The 19,954-nt window shown below is 41.9% G+C and overlaps 1 protein-coding gene across 7 annotated transcripts in view; it reads left to right on the top strand.

Annotated features, from left to right (window-relative positions):
- RHOBTB3 (Rho related BTB domain containing 3) overlaps positions 1-18,048 on the top strand; it is a 40,734-nt gene extending 22,686 nt beyond the window's left edge. For 6 of the 7 annotated variants that reach the window (XM_081212391.1, XM_081212389.1, XM_081212390.1 and 3 more), the window contains 5 exons: positions 3,539-3,659; positions 8,249-8,422; positions 11,225-11,391; positions 12,791-12,887; positions 14,547-18,048. In XM_081212391.1, the coding sequence (XP_081068517.1) occupies positions 3,539-3,659; positions 8,249-8,422; positions 11,225-11,391; positions 12,791-12,887; positions 14,547-14,662 (675 nt within the window). In that variant the 3' untranslated portion in view covers positions 14,663-18,048. Of the gene's footprint in view, positions 1-3,538; positions 3,660-8,248; positions 8,423-11,224; positions 11,392-12,790; positions 12,888-14,546 lie in introns of those variants that run through there. The other variant, XM_081212393.1, reaches the window with a different exon arrangement.
- Positions 18,049-19,954: the final 1,906 nt, after the last annotated feature.

Below are 19,954 nucleotides of genomic sequence, written 5' to 3'. Positions count from 1 at the left end.
AAGCACGGTGTCGGGAAAGTTTTGGAAAAGCTTCAAAAATCACCAAAGTCTTCAAAAACCTCAAAAAAGGCTACCACACCGCGTTCTATGAGTTGCTCCTCGAAGTCAAGTCGCAACTGTATTAACAGTGTTAAGAAAAAGGAAACAAACTTGCAAGACGTTTTCATCTTGCGAAGCAAGCCCATAGGGAAATTTGTCTTGCGAAGCAGCTCAAAAAACACAAAACCCTTTCGTCTAGTGAGTTTTTCGTCTTGCGAGGCATTCGTCTTGCGGGGCACCACTGTAGCTGTCTCAGGCTTCCAGCTTTTGGATACCTTTAAGAGAGACACACTCATCTGACCCAAGGCTGGGACACAATGTGCAAGGCTGGTCTTTTGCACAACTCCTGTTTATTTCAACAAGATAAGTGCAGGATAACTTTGTGATGGATTGTGCCCCCTGGTCAGAAACAAAGTGTCGTGTTCAGGATTCTATGTATGCGTAGGAGAATGTTACATTTCTTTTTACAACCTCCCCCCTTGATCTTCCCGATGTTAGGTGTCTAGCTAGAGGATCATCCCAAAATGTGAGGGGCTAGGGTCTGCTACTGGAGGGGAAATATTGATTACTACCCTGTGTCAGAATTATGGTCTGTGCATCCCGGGGTTGGGGGGGCTTACAATGGCAGGATAATAATAATAATAATAATAATAATAATAATAATAATAATAGTTTATTGCGGCCATAGGCCCATACAGATAAAAACAAGACATAAATAACAGCTTGTGCACGTGGGAAAAAACAGCCGCTAAAACACTACTATAACAATAAAATACTATAAGATAGAATGGCATACTACGCCTTAATTAGCTTGTGGTGCTCCTTGGCAACGCTTTTGGGTAAGGACAGCGACCAGGAACCTAGCCACTTTCAGGGTCGTATGGGTATCCTTATCCTGCAAAGATTTGGGCAAGGTGGAATTTTGGTGGGGTACCCTCTAGTTTCTGAATGATTGATCCCAACAAATTTGCCCGTGGCACCTTGAATAAGGGGCAAGTGAACATAATGTGCTGAAGCGACTCTGGCGTCTCCTTATCACATTCGCACATGGCGGAGGCTTGGCCCTTTGAGAATCTGTGTCTCAGGACATTGGAGGGAAAAACGTTAAACCTCGCTTTGGTGAAGGCCAGCCTATGGGCAACAGTCGAAAGGGAGGAGAGGTATGATGGAACGCGGTAAGTTAAAGTGATACCAATGTTCTGGGGCGAACAAACACCTCCCCCCAGCATATAATTTCGCTGTAAATCGATGTCATCCAGTCTTTGGCGGATCAGTCTTTGAGCAGTGATTTGATCTAGTTTTAGGGAATCTAAGGGAGAGATTCCATAGCTCAGGAGTTTGGCATGAATTCTACTAGTCCAAAGGCTGGAGAATTCATCTCGCCATAAGCATTGGACAAGGTAATGGTCTGGTAATCTATGCCACAATGATAACCAATAATTGAAGACTTGCTTCCACAGGCAAGTTTCTAAGGATGCGATCTTCAATTCTAGTCGCATGGCTGCGTTGCTTACGCACAGGGGGAGCATTAGGAGCTGACGTAGGAATTGGTTTTGCAGAGTCTCAAGAGGAGCAAGGTCTGTCATCACGGCCCAGAGCGGGGCAGCATAAGCAAGCACGGGTACCACTTTTGCCTTGAACACCTTTAGGGCCGAGGGAACATGCAAAGCTCCATCCGAAAAGAAAAATCGGAGGAGCGCATATGACAGAGTTTTGGCCTTGTTAAGGAGGTGTTGAATTTGTGCTTTCCACCCCAAATTGTATTGAAAAATAACTCCTAGGTATTGAAATTTTAGGACTTGCTCTATTTTTGCTCCACCAAGCTTCCATTCGTATAATCTCCGACTTCTGGCGAAAATCAGAATCTTAGATTTAGCATGGTTGATGGTTAATTGGTTGAGTTGACAATACGTGGCAAAGATCTTCAGAGCTCTGGTTAGTCCAACGCGTGTATAAGATAGAATTACCGCGTCGTCCGCATATAAAAGGAGTGGACAGCGGTAATCCGCCAGTCTAGGCGCATGTGTACTTGGAGATGAGTTGACTAGGGGTGCTCGCATGTCGCTGATGAATAGATTGAATAGGCAGGGAGCCAATATACATCCTTGGCGCACTCCCTTGTTTATTGGTATCGAATTTGTGAGGTCGCCCGCAGGAGTAAGTCTCACTCTGGCAAGGGTACCTTCATGGAGCTGACTTATAAGCCATAAGAGTCTTCTATCAATGCCCTGTTTCGCAAGTTTCTCCCAAAGAATATTTCTAGGAACGCTGTCAAAGGCTGCCTTAAGATCTAAGAAGGCAGCACACAGGTAGCCCCCGGGGAGGGGAGGAGTACTTCCGTGCCAGATGGTAAAGAACTATTGCGTGATCAGTTGTAGAGCGTTTAATTCTGAACCCTGCTTGTTCGTGGCCAATCTGGTTAGTCTCATCTACCCATCGCAATAGTTTCGTCAACAAAAAGCTGGCATAAATTTTCCCTATAATCGAAAGGAGGCTGATGTTACGGTAATTTTCCGGCTCCATTGGAGAACCTTTTTTATGAATTGGTACTATAATGGCCTCCTTCCATATTTTGGGGATGAGACCAGAAGCGTTGATTGCGTCGAAGGTTTTGGCCAAGATGCCAGCCCACCATTTTGGGTGTAGTTTGATGGCTTCAGCAGGGATCAGGTCGGGCCCTGGGGCTTTGCCCGGTTTCAGCTGGGCTATTAGCTTGGCTATTTCGTCAGGATCGGTGGGAGGCCAAATAGGTAGGTGGGAAAACAGATGCATCAGATGGTCGGAGGGAGCATCTGCCTGTGAGAAACATTTCTTCAGGAACAATTCCCATGTCGGTGCAGGGATGACTGCCCTTGGGTATTTCCTCACCCTTCTGTTTATCAGAGACCAGAATTCCCTGGATCTATGTGATTTTGAAGCAGTAATCAAGGCCTGCCAGCGATTATGTTGCCACTCACGTTTGGCAATTTTCTGCGTGCGTTTGTAAACTTGCTTGGCTTGTGCATAACTAGCTGGCAGAGTAGATGCATCGGAGGTCTTATATACATTATATATAGCACGAAGGCGCTGTCTTGCTTCTTTGCACTGAGAGTTATACCAGGGGGCACCGTAAGTATACTCGTTTCGATTTAATATTTTGGGTGGTAACCTGAAGAAGGACGTAAGTTCAGTCGTATGATGGTGGAAGCGTTTCAACACTATGCTATGCTCGTCTGAGGCAAAGCCTGTGTAGGGATGGGGCCCGAGGATTTCTTTTTGAAAGAATGGCAGGATATATATTTAGAGTAAGAACCATTGTGAGATACCTATTTATGGTAGTAGAAATGAAAATGGAGGAAGAGCTTTTGAAAGTGTGCAACAGATGTTGCTGATCAGTTGTGAACGAAGTGGGGAAAAACAGGCTCAGTGGTTTCATATTGTTTGCTACAAAAGCAGGAACAAAGGTAGGCACTTAAAAAGCATTGGCACTCACATGTTCCTCTGTCTTTTCCTTTTTCAGGTTAACAGCTCAAGAAATTGCAGATCATATTTGTCAAAAAGGCCCCTGCAGTTATGTAACAGCTCTCTCAGGCTCTTCTTTAACACAACTGTATTAGCTGATGTCATGTTCAAAATACAAGGTATGAAGCTGATCTCATTTGTTTTCCCACCTTTTCCCTTTAAGTAGTCAAACAGTGATAAAATACCTCCTGGTGATAAATTGAATAACTATTTCAATAAAAAATGAGTATCATCATCAATATGCTTTCATGATCTATAATATGAGGAAGAATTCAGTATGTAAGAGCCTATCATAAGAAGAGCCTGCTGGATCAGGCCAATGGCCCATCTAGTCCCGCCTCCTGTTCCCACAATGACCAACTGGATGCCTGTGAAAAACTTGGAAGCAGGATTCGCGCACAAGAGCCCTCTTCCCTCCTGTGGTTTCCAGCAGTATTTATTATAGTGTTGCGAAAATGTTTCAAAGCCGAATGTATGATAGGAGAGGGGGGAATCTCATCTGATAGTTGATTATATTGCAAAATCCCAATTACAGTAGTGCCTTTAGTAGGCTGTCTAAAATAATCACAAAATAGTTTCAAAGCTTCCAGGTCTCCCAGAACTTTTCAGCAGGCTAGATGGTAAAAACAGAGAAGTGGGATATGGGAAGGAGGAAACATTTTTTAAAGCTGATTTTAAAGTCATGGAGCCTGTACAGTTGAACCATGGTTGTCAAATGTAATCCGTTCTGGAAGACCATTGGACTTCTGAAACATTCAACAACTAAGGCAGTGTTTCCCAACCTTTTTTGGGCAAAGGCACACTTGTTTGATGAAAAAAATCTCGAGGCACACCACCATTACAGCCCCGTGACGTCAGCGCGCAGCGTCACGCCGGGAGGGACGCACGAAAGTGTAAGTTTCAATTTTTTTTCCTCCCCCTTGCCGGGGAACCTCCAAGCTTTGGGGGTGGGGGGGGAGGAGGCAGCAAAGCGAGGCAGGAAGGAGAGCGCGGCTTGGCTGGGTGAGCTTTGGCAGGGGCAGGGAATGAGAGCCACGAGGCGGGCGCTGCGGACGGAGGCGCTGCCCGCCGAGCTCGCAGGCAGGCAGACGGCGAGAGCCCCGCGCTGGGCGGCCTCTCCTCGCCGCCGCCGCCCCGCCTCTCGCCGCCCGACTCGCCCGCCTCCCTCCAGGCAACATCTCGCGGCACACCAGGCAACATCTCGCGGCACACTAGTGTGCCACGGAACAGTGGTTGGGAAACACTGAACTAAGGTGCAATTGCCAGTTGGCAAAACTCATTGAAAAAATGCACCTCGGAAGCCATTCAACTTCTGAGGCGCATTCGAAAACGGACGCATTCACTAAGAGTTTGAAAACCGAAACTTTCTATTTCAGAAGCTTTCGACAACCAAGGTTCCACTGTATCTGATCAAAATCTCAAAACAATCAGGAAGGAGGTAGTATGAGAATGGTTAGGGGCCAGCTGGGAAAAAGAATCATAAATGTGGCTGATACCTGATCCCTCAAAACTCAAGAATTGTCTGTTATACCCTTAGGCAAAACACACAGGTTTTTTAGTAGGTGGAAACCACAATGCAGGCCTGTTATAGCTTCTGGGCTTGACAAGGCATCTGACCCTCACCTGAGCCTTCTCCAGCCAAGGAATCACACACCTCCTCCCTGAGCTAGCAAGCCCCACTTGGACTGTGGGTCCTTGCCTGCCTTCCCTCAGAGCTGACAGCTGTAAGTTCTGGAATCCTGCGATCGGGGTGGTACATGCTATTTTGCCACTTAAGGCAAAACAGGAAGTGCCACACTGTTCTGCCACACCACCAGTGGGACACTCACCACCACTTAGCCACCTACTGGTGGCACTGCAGCTGTACCACCAGCTGTGTCACCGCTTGTGGAGAAGCAGTGGTGGCATTGACCCGTGAAAGAGCTTGCAAGATCTCTCTCAGATCTCAAGAGATATTTTGCACTCCTAGACATCTTTCAAGATTTTGCTGAGATCTCGCAAGATCTCGCAGGAAATCATCACCTATCCTGGCACCACTTCTCGGCTAGGCCTTCTATTAGTGAAGGTGAGAGCCACATAGCACCTAAATAGCCTCATGTTAATGTCTGCTAGTGCCTCCCCCCCCATTCCATTGTAAGACTATGTCCAGATTCAAACTCCATGTTTTCAACAGCAACCAAACAATAAAAAAGAAATCGCCCACCTGTCCCCACATTGCTCTGTTTACCGTCTAGCTTGATGAACAGTTCTGTAAAACTCAAAAACTTGCAAATCTAACTTGTGCTATTTTGGTTGGCCTATATATTGGCCTAATTTTCTTATACGCCAACACAGCTGCCTTTACAGATGATACTGGCATTTCTTCATTTTTGCCTTGCCAGTGAGGGACCTTTATTTGCTGTCCTGTGTACTATTAACAGTGCCTAATCTCATTGACTTCAGTGGGATTTAAGCAGGATTTTGTACAAAATTGCAACCCTTAACTACTTCTATGCCTATACACAGACAGGAGTAGTGGCAAGAATCAGAAGAATCTTTATTTGCATCAGCCACTAGCCGTAGCAATAAAATAAAATGTACTGACAGAAGAGGTAAAAAATTAACTATACCAAATACATTTTGGAGGTTTACATCACTAATAAAATAATAGATCTTATTCTAATTGCCTCCGCTAAAAACCTTGCAGTTTTTGCTGCAAGTAGTGGCAAGTATTTTTTATCAACTTCAAACTTCTGCTTGCACAGGATTAAAGAGTTGTTTAATTATTTTGCTTTCAGCTTTGAAAAGCCACAGCCAAGTCTGAATCTCTATGAACTAGGCACATGCGTACAAGGGAATTCTTTTCTAGATGCCGCCTTCAGTATGCAGAGAAAACAAACAGTCCTTTGAAAGGAGAACAAAATACAAATGCAGAGCTTGGTGAGACAGACAGCTCAGTTCTAAGGGCTACTCTTTGGACAATTCTTGTAGGAAGTTGAGGGAACAATAGGTTTCATTGCTTGTCTCAAACAAATGCCACAGAGGAATATATTCATATTAACAAGAGTGCAACCATCTATTACAAACAGAACACAATGAAAATGAATTTGTACTTTTTAAAGTGTTTTGTCTTTAGAGCGAAAAACACCTAATTTAAGAATGTACTGCACAAAAGAGTGCAATTGTGTTTACCAGATTGCATCCAGATTTTTGTCAGGACACAGATCTTTTAATTCCAGTAATAATAGGAGTACCTCTAGGGATGTGAAAAGTGCTATTCCTTCCTTACTGAAAGATCCCAGGGAATTAAACCAATAGTTCCAAGTCATAGAGCGTGGCACTAAGACAGTTTTGAGCCTGAAACAGTTATTTTAAAAAATGAGCCTCTGATTGTGCATTTTAAATACTTAAGTACTCGTAAGTTAGGCCTAGAAATGAATAAAATTATGGGTAAATGCCTCACCAATGCATTATTTCTCTCATACTGCTGCAGATCAATGTACAGTGGTACCTCGGGTTAAGTATCTAATTTGTCCCAGAGTTCCGTACTTAACCTGAAACTGTTCTTAACCTGAAGCACCACTTTAGCTAATGGGGCCTCCTGCTGCCGCTGTGCCGCCGGTGCACAATTTCTGTTCTCATCCTGAGGCAAAGTTCTTAACCTGAAGCACTATTTCTGGGTTAGCGGAGTCTGTAACCTGAAGCGTATGTAACCTGAAGTGTATGTAACCTGAGGTACCACTGTATTAGAAATGTGAAATGCTGGAGCCATTTAGAAGTTTTTCTGTTGCAGAGCAAATGTCACTTTGCTTCTATCAGTGCTTTTTTCAAAGAATTAAGCCCTATTCAGGCATTTTATTCAAAACTGAAATGATCGTGTGAGGAAAGAGTGGGGCTGCAGTAAACAAGAACATAACTCTGACCCTGATACCAGTGCTCTCAGGCACCTCTGTCTACAGGATGCACATCGGCTGGGTGGGAATCTTTACTCGAATATCTGAGTGCACAAAGCCTTCTATACTATATGGAACCCTGAATAGTTAGGGTTGCAGATGATGTGGAAGCCTCCTTGCAGACATTTGCATTGTACACATGGATGCCATATTTACAGATTGGTGCCACAGACTACAAAGTTTCAATGGGCGGCATTAATAGAAACACACACACACACACACACACACACATACACACACACACAGAGTCTTTTTCTTTGCTGGTGCAATAAATTACGGAATTTGGGTTCAGGCCAGTGTGCCATATAATTTTAAGCATATTTACTCAAAAGTAAAACCTACTGAATTAAATTGGACTGATTCCTGCAGTAAATGTGTAGAGGATTGTAAACTTAGGTGTACTGAAGGCAACCAGAGTAGATCCAGAAACCAAATATTTCATCCTAAATGGACAGTGGGTTCAGATCCCATTAAGTGAAGGCATCACTATAAATCCTGTCACTTTATATTGTTTTATATTGTAAAATTTGTTAACAATGGCAGATTTTTCTTGAAACACCAGTGTTCAGTAATTTAAGAAAACATCGCTCTTAAATTAGGGATGAGAAACTGTGGCCCTTTGGGTGTTATTATACATGTAACTGCCATCAACCCCTTAGTCCAATAGCATCTAGGGTGCCACAGATTCCGCATCCCTAACTTAAATACATTTCAGCATAAAAATGTTGAAATCATTGCCTTGGTTTTCTTTCTCTCCCCGACCCCTCTTCTTGCAGGTGCTACAGTGCCCGCTCACAGAGCAGTCCTCGTGGCTCGCTGTGAGGTAATGGCGGCTATGTTCAACGGCAACTATGCAGAATCTAATAGTTTTCTGGTTCCAGTTTATGGGATTTCCAAAGACACTTTCTTGTCCTTTCTAGAGTATCTGTATACGGACTCCTGTTGTCCAGGTAAACAAATATTTAAACTTTTTTTGTATATTTATATACTTCTGGTGCTCTGGTTGCTCCTTCATTGGTGAAGGAAAAGGGAACAGAAGTAGATACCATCATATCATTTTTCTTCTACAGCTGAGGAAGACTGCAATCCTGTGCAGACTTCACTGGTAATACCATATTTTTTCCATGTATAAGACACCCCCATGTATAAGATGCCCCCTATTGTTCGGGACTCCAAATTAAGAAAACACCCCTCAGCACTACCTGTGTATAAGACGAGCCCCAACTTTAAACCTATTTTTTTGGTAAAAAAACCAGTCTTGTACACAGAAAAATACGGTAATTTCTATTTAACACCATGGAACTTACTTTCGAGTATACTTGCATGTACTCTGCACAGCTGTAATCCTAAGTATAGTTATTAAGAACTAAGTGGACTTGCTGCTGAGTACATTTTGCATAGTGTTGTACCTTTTGAATTTTCTGGTTCTTAACCTTGGATTTTTTTATATTGGGTGAAAATATTTCTGGGCATTCCTGGATTACCTTTTAAAGGCTCAGTTCAGGCCAGCTTCAATAAGAGTGATTCCTAGTGCTACTCAGTCACTGCTCTTTTGTTGGAAGCTACAGGCAGAATCGTAATTGATTTTCACACTCCCAGGAGTATGATGGTTTTTCTATTATCCCTCCATGTTTTGTCCACAACAGTGTGGCATAGTTGCTGTATATGGGGGACAGTTGAACCTTAGCGTACATTTACTTTGTGGTGGGCACCTTTTTATGATCTTTCCTTTTTTTATCAGTATTTTAATTATTGGTAAAGTGTTTTTCTAGCTGAAGAGAGAGAAGGGTTTAACATCATTATCACCAAAATGTTATAACGTTAATCTATTATGGTGCTGTAATAGTATAATACAATAATGTTAATTTTTTTTAAAGCTTTCTCCTTGTTTTACGAACATGGTTAATGGTGGTGTGACCAGAAAAGGGTAGGGATTGTTTAAATCATAAAAAACCACCATAGACTTATAGTACCGTGCCTCCCTTTCATTTTAAAAAACAGTCAGAAAAGTGTTGTAGTGATAATTAAGAAATTGATTTTTTAAAAAGAAATGGGCCGTAAAATGGCACTCATTGCAAATTTTATAATAAATACCTGCTGAGCTGTGATAGGTCCTCTTTCTTAGTATGTCACTGTCCACATTAAAAAAAAAAACTTTAAAGAAGGCGGAATGGTAATGCAAAAGGCATTTATTTTCACCTGGAGAGATTGTGCTGCTCTTTTGTTCCTCTGGGAAAAAAAAGACTTTCTGCGGTCTGAGAAAAGACAAAAGAACCACAGAGAAATATAAGATAGCAATAATTGAATGATGTCATCATGTTGGATGACTTGTAAAAAGTGAATGATTGTAAAATCTATACCCCCAAAACAAATAGACAACCAAATACACCATTCAGAATTTTTTTGGCTCAGAGCTAATGAAAACAAGTAAGAATAAAAGGCTGAAAATAAAAAAAAAACTACAACATAGAATATAGATAGCTACACTTCAAAATCTCCACATTTCTCAAACCACTAATCCATACGTCTCACTGTGAGAGGAATACCCAACCCGCAAATTTCTATCCAGCATTGTGCAAGTAGAAATTTGCGGGTTGATAATTTATATCCAATCAATATGTGACATGCCACCTACACCTTTATTTGTTACTCAGGGAATTTCCTCTACCCACACTGCCCCATTCCCAGCTGACTCATTCCTCGCTTCAGATCTCATTAAACAGTTGTTTACCAGACACACCCAGCTGTGTACTCGGTCTCCCTGACCCCATTGTAAAGAGACAGCAGACTAACAAAAGATCTCCTTTTTCGTGTCAGAATCAACACTGAAATTAAGTTTGTACTAACTTCTATAAATTAACTTTTATTAATAATAATAATGGTTAACATACGTTCTCATAAAAAAAAAAAACCTCAAAAGAAATGTTTCAGGTTGGTTTCTTGTTAAATAGGGCATGTTAATGTGAATATTTTATGGTATGACCTTGAAAACTACTGGGTGTTGATGTGATAACTGTATTGTAGATTGCAGTGGCAATCCCTAAAATTATATATGACTTTCCCCAAAGGGAAAAGAAACAGCACTTTAAAAGAAAGAAATCACATCTCTCTCTTTTTATTCACTTCACCCTCTTTTCTTTAGTTTCTTTCTGCCATTTGAGGAAGCAGACACTAAAATATTCTGAAACTACAGCTAATGCTGCTGTCTGTGTGCGTCATGGGGTTTCCCAGTTGGCAGCTACAGGAAAAGAAAGGACCTTTTGTACTCTTTGGGGTGGCCCTTTCTACAGCCAGCAACAGGAACTCCTTGATTATGCAGGACTCTGCAGCATGGGTCATACCTTGCACTTAGTAAAATGCGTCTCCCAAGAGACATATTCACTACTCAGTTAAATACAAATAGTAGTATTTAAGTTTATTTAGTTCTATAGACGCCAGTGACATTAAATCATACTTCAGCTAAAGCAGATTGTGGACAAATCTCCCTTAGAACCACCCTTTTTCTCAAGAAGGATGCTTTGTGATTGGTAAATGGACAGGGACTCTTCTGATAGCTCTTGGCATAGCCATTTTGGACTCATAGCTAGTAAACTAGTCGAGTACGTGTAGAGGAAGAGCGGCTTAAAAATGACCACTGACCTATTTGAATTATGGAGCATAGAAGAGCACCAGTAACAGACATGTAAGGGTTGCGTTGAGTAGCCTGCTATCAAGTGGTCAGTAATCTAACTCAGGTTTGATATTCTTACCAGCCAGCATTCTGCAAGCTATGTCGCTCTTGATTTGTGCTGAGATGTACCAGGTGTCAAGGCTCCAGCACATCTGTGAGCTGTATATCATCACGCAGCTCCAGAGCATGCCTAGTAGGGAATTGGCATCAACAAGCCTGAGTGTTGTCAGCTTGCTTCGGAAAGCAAAGGTAAGTGCTAAGCATCAAATACATGCACATTTCCTTAAATCAGTGCTTGAGTAAGGAAAAGGTTTCTCTCTGGCATTCCCCCCACCCCCCAGCCAGGGAAAGCTGTGGTGTTCCAAAGTATCATTTTTTATTTCATGGTTGCCATCTGGCAGTAAACAACAATAACAGCAACAAATTGCCAGGGCTGCTCCTGTCCCTTTAGCAATGGCTTGAAGAAATTAGCAGATTAGCCTTTTTCCAGAATTGAGCTAAGCATAGCATTTGTTAAATTGTCAGCTACAACAGTGAAAGAGGGACGCAGGTGGCACTGTGGGTTAAACTACAGAGCCTAGGACTTGCCGATCAGAAGGTCGTCGATTCGAATCCCCGCGATGGGGTGAGCTCCCATTGCTCAGTCCCTGCTCCTGCCAACCTAGCAGTTTGAAAGCACATCAAAGTGCAGTGCAAGTAGATAAATAGGTACCGCTCTGGCGGGAAGGTAAATGGTGTTTCCGTGTGCTGCTCTGGTTCGCCAGAAGCGGCTTAGTCATGCTGGCCACATGACCTGGAAAAACTGTCTGCGGAAGCAGACAAACGCTGGCTCCCTCGGCCTTTAAAGCGAGATGAGTGCTGCAACCCCTGAGTCAGCCACGACTGGACCTAATGGTCAGGAGTCCCTTTACCTTTACCTTACAACAGTGAAAGAGCTATCAGAAAATGATACCCGCCTCAAATATTAAGACCATAAAGCAGGGGTAGCTAACTTGTGACCGCCTTCCAGCTGTTGCCGGACTATCACTCCCGTTATGCTGGTCCATTGCCCATGCTGACAGGGGCCAGTGTAAGTTAAAATGCACAACACCAGGAGCACATCATAAAGTGACCTATCAAAAGCCTCCACCCACTTCTAACTTGGCCTGTGATGTTCTCTTCACAAGTCTATGAGAAATGTTACCGTTTCTTCTACCTCAGAATTGCCAAATAACTTGGCTTATTCTAAATCCTCTTGGTTTATTTGTTTTTCTTCTTGTTGTTAGGATAGGTTGTAATTTGTGCAAAGTGCAGGAAGAATGTATATATAGGTTGTAGCCAGTGTTAGTTGTACTCATAGTAGACTCATTATTACAGTTAGTAGAGACAACTAACTTGGGTCCATTAACAGCACAGGGTTTACTTTGAGTAGGACAGCACATTGCAACAGGCAAAATGAAGCATATGCATGTGTGCTTATAAAAGGCAGACACTGAAGTAATAAGCAGTTTCTATTAGCGTCACATAGATGGGGTAACTGAGTGTTCCAGTCACATCAGAGAGATGACGTTTCTAGATAAACGTCTACCCATTTTAGTTAATGCTTTTGCCAAAATGTGTTTTTCTATAATATTCGAGTACCTCTGTATTTTATTTCCATTTCTTGCAGTTTCACAACTCTGATTGCCTTTCAAACTGGCTGCTTCATTTTATTGCTTCTAACTACTTAATCTTCAGTCAAAAACCTGAATTTGAAGACCTTTCGGGTAATTTACCAGTTTGCTTCCTAATCACAAAGAAGTTGATGTTTGGACTAATGCTAGGGTGGATTGGAGCAACTCAGTCATGCTTAGAGTAGTTACATTGATTTCAGTAGGTGTACTCTAAGGTCTGGATCCAGCTCATTATCAACATGAGTGCACACTGTCACTGATGTTATTTTAGCAGTGATAGGATGATATCTTGCCCACCAACTTTTAAATCACCTAGAATCTGCCCTTCCAACTTTACTATGGAATTGATGGAGCTTTGTCAGACAAACAGGTAGTTTCATGAATGCATCAGGGGGACAACATATCTGTAATTGTTGATATGCCACACTGTGGACATTCTGTGGACATTCATGACATAAAATTATGAAGAGGAATTATGAAGACTTAATTCAAGAAATTTACAGGTGTAAAGAAAAATAGAGGTCGGTGCATAACTTGTTCATACAAACCTACCCCTCACTCACTTGTTACATTCTCAAGGGTACTACTGTAAACATTTGTGGTTCCAGCTTCATTTTACTCAAACAAGCATCCCAAGATGAGGGAAACGTAGCAAAGAATGCTGAGAGTAACATTTGTGGGAGGAGAAAGCTGAGACTCATAAAAATTTCCCTTCCAGCAAGGATCCAATGGGGGGGGGGGAACCTTCAAGGAATTCGTACAGCAGGGAAAGCCTGGAACAGCCTCCAAGAACTTTGAGTCTGGAGGAAAATCAATCTATGCACTTTATTATCAGGTGCCAAGTTTTGCATCCGGAGGAGAAGGAAGGAGGCCCAGATCTAGATGGAAGATAGAAACCAAATTTGGAAGAGGCCTTTGTTGTCCACTATCTGCTTCCACACCCAAGCAAAGCAAATTACAATAGCTAGCTTTCTAAATGCTTTACAGTCCAGCTCCTTATACCACTTTATTTTTCATGAGAAACAAAATTATCTGGAACACCTATGACACTCTTATGTGAAACCCAAAAGTTCTGTAAGTCAGTATCTCATACCAGGAATAGCGGTATGTGTAAAGACTTCCACAGCATCTGGAACCCAGATTACATAGGGTTCCAGTTTGTGTGGAAGCCTTTGCGCTTATAGTCGTACCTGTGAAGAGTGCATCCCTGCAGATGTTTTTGCATTGAATGTGCAGTCATCAATGGGCAGGATTAGCACACATGATATTGGGTGCAGGGCTAGTTGGCGCGACCCCATTCATGTGCTTGGAGATCACATAAGTAAAACTTCTGAGTAGGGATTTGGTGGTCCAGGCACTATAAAATATGATACTTTGGGTTCTAAAAGTTGTACAGAGTAGCACCTTTTGAATGTACATCCATTTTCTCTGCAGCCTTAAAAAGAGCCAGATTATATTGGGATGTCATAACTAGTATTGCATCTACTAAGTCCATTAAACATGGTGTTAGATGAAAGTACATCACATATCGTTTTCAAATCCGTAGTGTGTTAGAATCTTTTTACCCTGTCTGTTTCCAACCCAAGTTGAGTGCAGAATGTATGAAACTGCAATTCAGATCTGATACAAGGTAGAACTTTACAGATTTCTAGTTCAGAGAGAAAAAGCTTCTGAAGTTGTTTAGAAATAGCATGCTGGACAGAGCAATCTTTTAACCTGGTGAGAAATACATTTCCCTTTTTCTCATTTTAGTGGAAGAACGCAATTTTGTCGAGATGCATAGATGGCCTTCTAGTATGTACCTGAAACAGCTTGCAGAGTACAGGAACTACATTCATTCTCGAAAATGCCATTGCGTAGTAATGTAAACTGAAAGCTGATCCATCTTTAGTTATGAAGAGAAGAAAGTCAATTGCTTCAGGAATCTTACAACTTCACAAGACTGAAAGCAAATGCTGAGCTTACATGCTGTGAAACTATGATCTAATACTGCACTTGCTAATGAATAACTACTGTATTTTTTTAAAAGCATGTGAAACAAAATTTAGAAAAGCATAAGCATTTAACCTGGATGTTTCCCAATTCTGCTGCTGGGTCTAATTTCCTTGTATAGAGACATCAATTCATGTCATATTATTTCAGGTTTTTAGTGGAGTTTAGACTTATTTAGAGCCTGGAAATCATGTCAGCCCGTGATTGGGATTTTAAGAGTCTGAAGGAGATTCCAACTTCATTAAATGTTTGTAGGTTCTCTTTGTCTGGAAACTGTAGAACCTAATTTTGTTTGCTAGTTACTCTGTTAAGGATTTCTGTAATTTATTTTGGGGCCTTTTAAGAATTTTGTAAAAACATAGAGTATTATGTTTCTGCACTGGTGATTAGAAAAATGTACTTCCTGTTAGCATCATTAAATTCCTATGTTATGATGTAAAATACATCACTATCTTTCTAGAAAATATTGATTTATGTTTTCCCCTCACTGAATGGTCTAATATATCTAAAATAGTGCCATTTATTTGCTGGTCATTATCCTGCAATGCAAAAGAAATGATCAAGTAATAAGCATTCTTCCACATTGTTTCTGGTGTGTGTATATATCCTCTACAAATGTGTTTCTATGTGGAGAAAAACCAAAACATTGTCACAACCGTGTAACGCTACTGCGTTTTTGCCAGCTCTTCCTGAGTAGATGACAAATTAAGTCCACATGAATTTCTCCAGGAAAATTCTCCCTAAAGGGGTCATGTGACAGAAACGCTTTTCCAAAGTACCGTACATTGCATTCGGAGCTTAGCCAAGGGCATGAAAATGCAAGGGTTGGAAATCTGCAAGGCAAAGCTTATGGAGCAAGGTGACACTCAGCAGCCAGGTGTAGTCTTTGAAAACCCTGACCAGGGCTTGTTGCTTATACTTTGATGTCCCAGAGGCTGCCAGAGAGAAGAAAGGAGCCAGCTGGACAGATCGGCTTTGGCCACTTTGGAGCTAGACATTGCAGATTCCAGGGGATCCAGGCATGCTATTGCGATCAGACTGCCACCCCAGTCTCCCAGTCACCAAAGTTTAATTCACAAGCCCTGGCTTTTCTTTTTTACACATCTCCAGACGTATGATTTCCCAGCAAGATTCTCCTGTCCTTTGTCAGTTTCTTCCAGAGAGGTCCTGCGTGTAGCCACCCCGCATCCAGTCTGCATGCCTGGACTGGCCAGCATCCAGAGGGCTGAATCCCTACTGGAAAGCAGGAGCTGCCTCCCATTGGTTTTCAGTGGCATGTCCCTGCTGAGACTATTGTCTGCTTTTGTGTGCATATGAGGCTATATATATATTTGCCTGTATTTCCTCACCTATCCTCAACACCTATGTGCACATCCAAAGGCTGCCACATTGTACCTTCCACATGCGCAAACATGTTGTAGGTGTAGGATCCTGTTGATGTCACCAGAGATGAGATTTACACCAAGCGTTCCTCCCTTACAGCCCACATGCATTTCAGTGGCCCTTGTAAATAGTGTTTTCTATTAGGTTTTTAACCTTTTTAAAAAAATTGAAGCATTTGTGGATCTCTTACTAGAAACTAATATCCAGCAGTCTGGTTTTTATGGAGGCCAATTATAAAACACACACACACTTGCTGCATTTTGCAATACATTTTCCGCAGGTCAGCAGGGCAAGCATGACAGTTTCCCTTCTAAATGTCTAATGATTTGTTAAGTATGCAAGCACACAAAATAGGTTGTAATTCCTTACTTGCACTCTGTACTTGCATGTATTAGATACAACATTGCATACTACAAACAAGCACAGCGGCTCAAATGGATCTGATAATTTGTTGCGGCGATGTTGACAAGTAGCCTTGGAAATAATGGGAGGAATTCATTGTTGCGCTGAGGCGATAGTTTTGTCATTTTGGCTTGCCAGACAGAATGGTACCCCCCCCCCTTTCCCTGTGTGCTACTCCAGGGGTTCTCACAAGTAAATTTTGGGGGCATGGAGTGGGAGGGGGGAGAAGAGGGAAAGCCCCATTGTGCAAGGCTTTTGTGTAGGACTTCCGCTAATGTGACTCAGTCATTGAATTCCGCCCGGGCTTGAACATGTTTAAAATTAAGATTTATTGTAAACAATTTCTTCACTTGAAAGAGGATAGCCACACATAGGAGTTTGCTATAGATGTGCATTCTGCAATAAAAAAAATTACACCCCTAAGGCCCAAATCTGGCCTGCTGTGGTGCAACGCTGTATACAGCAGTAATTGGATAGAACTGTGCGAGAAAGAAAACAGAGCATTAGTATTACTGCAATATGGCAAGTATAGCTATTTAAGAAGCTTTCTGGAACTGAGGGGAACTAGTTAGGTTTTTTTTGAGGGGGGGTTAGGATTAGAAACCACATATGGGTCACCTGTTTGTGTTCCTCGATGCTCATGCAGATGGTGTACGACCCTGGCTGGATTAGGGAAAATGCATAGTTGAATCAGTTTAGAATTAGTATGAACATGTATGAATTAGTTTAGCTTGAAAATTAGCAAGCCATGATTTGGTTTTAATATATAAATAAATCGAGAAACTCCTGGGTAGCTTAGACTCCTGGGTCTGCTGAATGAACCACAAAAAGGCAGGAAAGCTTCCAGATTCCCTTATAGGCACATGTATTGTACCATAATCCCTGCTCAGATAGTCAAATCCTGCCCTCCCATCTGCAAACACATGATAGCAACTTGTAACTTTCCTAAAGTTTCCTACAGTGGTTTCATGGGGCAATTGATGTAAGTCTATTTTAGAAGACAACTAGTAGATTTCACAATTCTAATTATACAATTATTAATTAATATGCAGGTATTGTAAGTAGCATTCAAGAGAGTTCACACTGAAGGGATTACTTCGATGTCTATTTTTATTTAAATAATAATTTCTGATAACAGACTCTTATAATTTCTTAAAGTGAAATTATGAACATGGGCTAATGTCAAGCCAGCATGGAGATGTATAGAGAGCCAACCTTAAGATACAAGAATCTTTGTTGTAGTCTTGTCACATGGATGAGAGTGTTTGTAGCTCAAAGAAACACTTATTTTATTATGGCATGTGTTTTCACATGTTAGCTGGTGCTTAAAATTTACAAGATTTTAAATTTAATATTTAACTCAATAAAATGTTTCTACTAAGTGTTCATCTCATGTGCTTATTTATCCATTAAATAGCTATAGTTCAAACTATACTCAGTGTGTATTTGATCATCTTTAGAAATGAAAGAAAATAAATCAGTTTCATGCTAGATGAAGTCTAACATATTCCACAGTAAATTTGTATTATATTGATACTTCATTGTGCCACATACTAGGAGTGTGCACTGCATTAAAACAAAACTTCCAAGACAATGCACTCGCCTCAGAAGGATTAAGGTCTTAACCAAAGCAAAATGGATAGCCTCACCTGCCGTACTTGCTCTGGTAACCTCCAGATTGGATTACTGCAATGTGCCCTTGAAGACATTTCAGAAACTTCCAGGGTCCAAAATGTAGCAGCCTGATGACTATCTGGGATTCCATTTAGAATTCATATAACCCTTATTTTAAAATGACCGCACTGGTCGCCAGTTTGTTTCTGGGCCTAATTCACACACTCACATTGGTGTTTAAAGTCATAAATGACCCAAATATCTGAAAGACCGCCTCCGTTCCTACAGATCCTCTTGGGTGTTAAGATTGGCAGTTTCACCAACCTCAGAAGTAGAGACAATGCCAGTGCAGGAGAGGGCCTTCTCAGTGGCAGCCCCTAAGTTGCAGAACTTGCTCCCTGCAGAGGTGCATTGAACACCATAATTATTCAGTTTTCACTGTGCTAAAGACATACCTATACATTTGACAGTTTAAAGTATTTTTGTGGGACCAATCATGTATACTTGCTGCATCGAGAATTGTTTTACTTCCCATTTTTTATAATTTACAAACTGTTTCATGGTTTTCAACTGTTTCAAATGTTGTAACCTGCCTTGGGACCTTATGGTTTGTAGGTAGGTTCTTTCTATGATTTTCATCACAAGAATGACTTGCAACATAACACAGCAATCGGCCTTCAAAGTCCTGTTTTAGTTCTCCAGATGGAAATGGCCCGAGATGAAACGAAACAGCCTTGTTCATACTAAAGGCTATTATACAACCATTATGTTATGTGCTAACATATAAGAGCTTCAATTATGTTAAAACACATAATTGTACCTGAAGACAGCAACTTCAAAAAAAGATCTGCAATTGCACAACTTAGCAGCTTTCGCAGAATAATCGCCTCTCCCTTTGACAACAAAGCACAAACTTCAATGGCATTCATGGGTGGGAAAATTAAGTCACCTTGCATTTTGTGCGGCTGACAAGAAAATAGATTTCCACCAAGGTGTGTCACACTTTCATCAGAGGCACCTGATATTTGCTAGTGCTTTCCAATAACTTAACAATGCATGACTCAAAGGTATACATGCGCAAGAGCCCAGTGCTTCTGTGAGGTCCCAGTGTAGGCTTATATTTGGGAAAGCATGTGTAGAGCATTCCAGAGCTAGACTTTGGTGGCAGTGTATGCTCCTCAGGATCCATGCACATGCCCCAAGGGATGGATCCTGTGTCTTCCCACTCAGTTCTTTGTCAGTTACAACAATGGCATCAAAAGGCATCTCAGGTGAAGGGCTGTGGAATGTTCTAGGCTCAATCTGTGGCATCTCTGGGTAGGTTGATGAAGGGTTGGCTAAGACACAGTGACTGGCCCAAGCTCAGTCTGTGAGCTCAGTGGGGACTGGAATCCAAGTCTCCCCTGTACCGATTTGTACTCTCAAATTACCATAGCAGAAGTAAAGGTAAGATAAATGCCCCCTGGACGGTTAAGTCCAGTCAAAGGTGACTATGGGGTGTGGCGTTCATCTCGCTTCAGGCCGAGGGAGCCGGCGTTTGTCCGCAGACAGCTTTCCGGGACATGTGGCCAGCATGACCAAACTGCTTCTGGTGGAATGGGACACTGTCAGAAACCAGAGCACACAGAAACACTCTTTACCTTCCCACCACAGCTGCACCTATTTATCTACTTGTGCTGGCTTGCTTTCAAACTGCTAGGTTGGAAGAAGCTGGGACAGAGCAACAGGAGCTCACCCCATCACGTGGATTTGAACCACCAACCTTCTGA

The sequence above is a fragment of the Podarcis bocagei genome (assembly GCF_964188305.1).
Source record: "Podarcis bocagei genome assembly, chromosome: 11".
Lineage (NCBI taxonomy): Eukaryota > Metazoa > Chordata > Lepidosauria > Squamata > Lacertidae > Podarcis > Podarcis bocagei.
The sequence above is the reverse complement of the archived record's forward strand: the minus strand, read 5'-3'. Positions and strand labels throughout refer to the sequence as shown.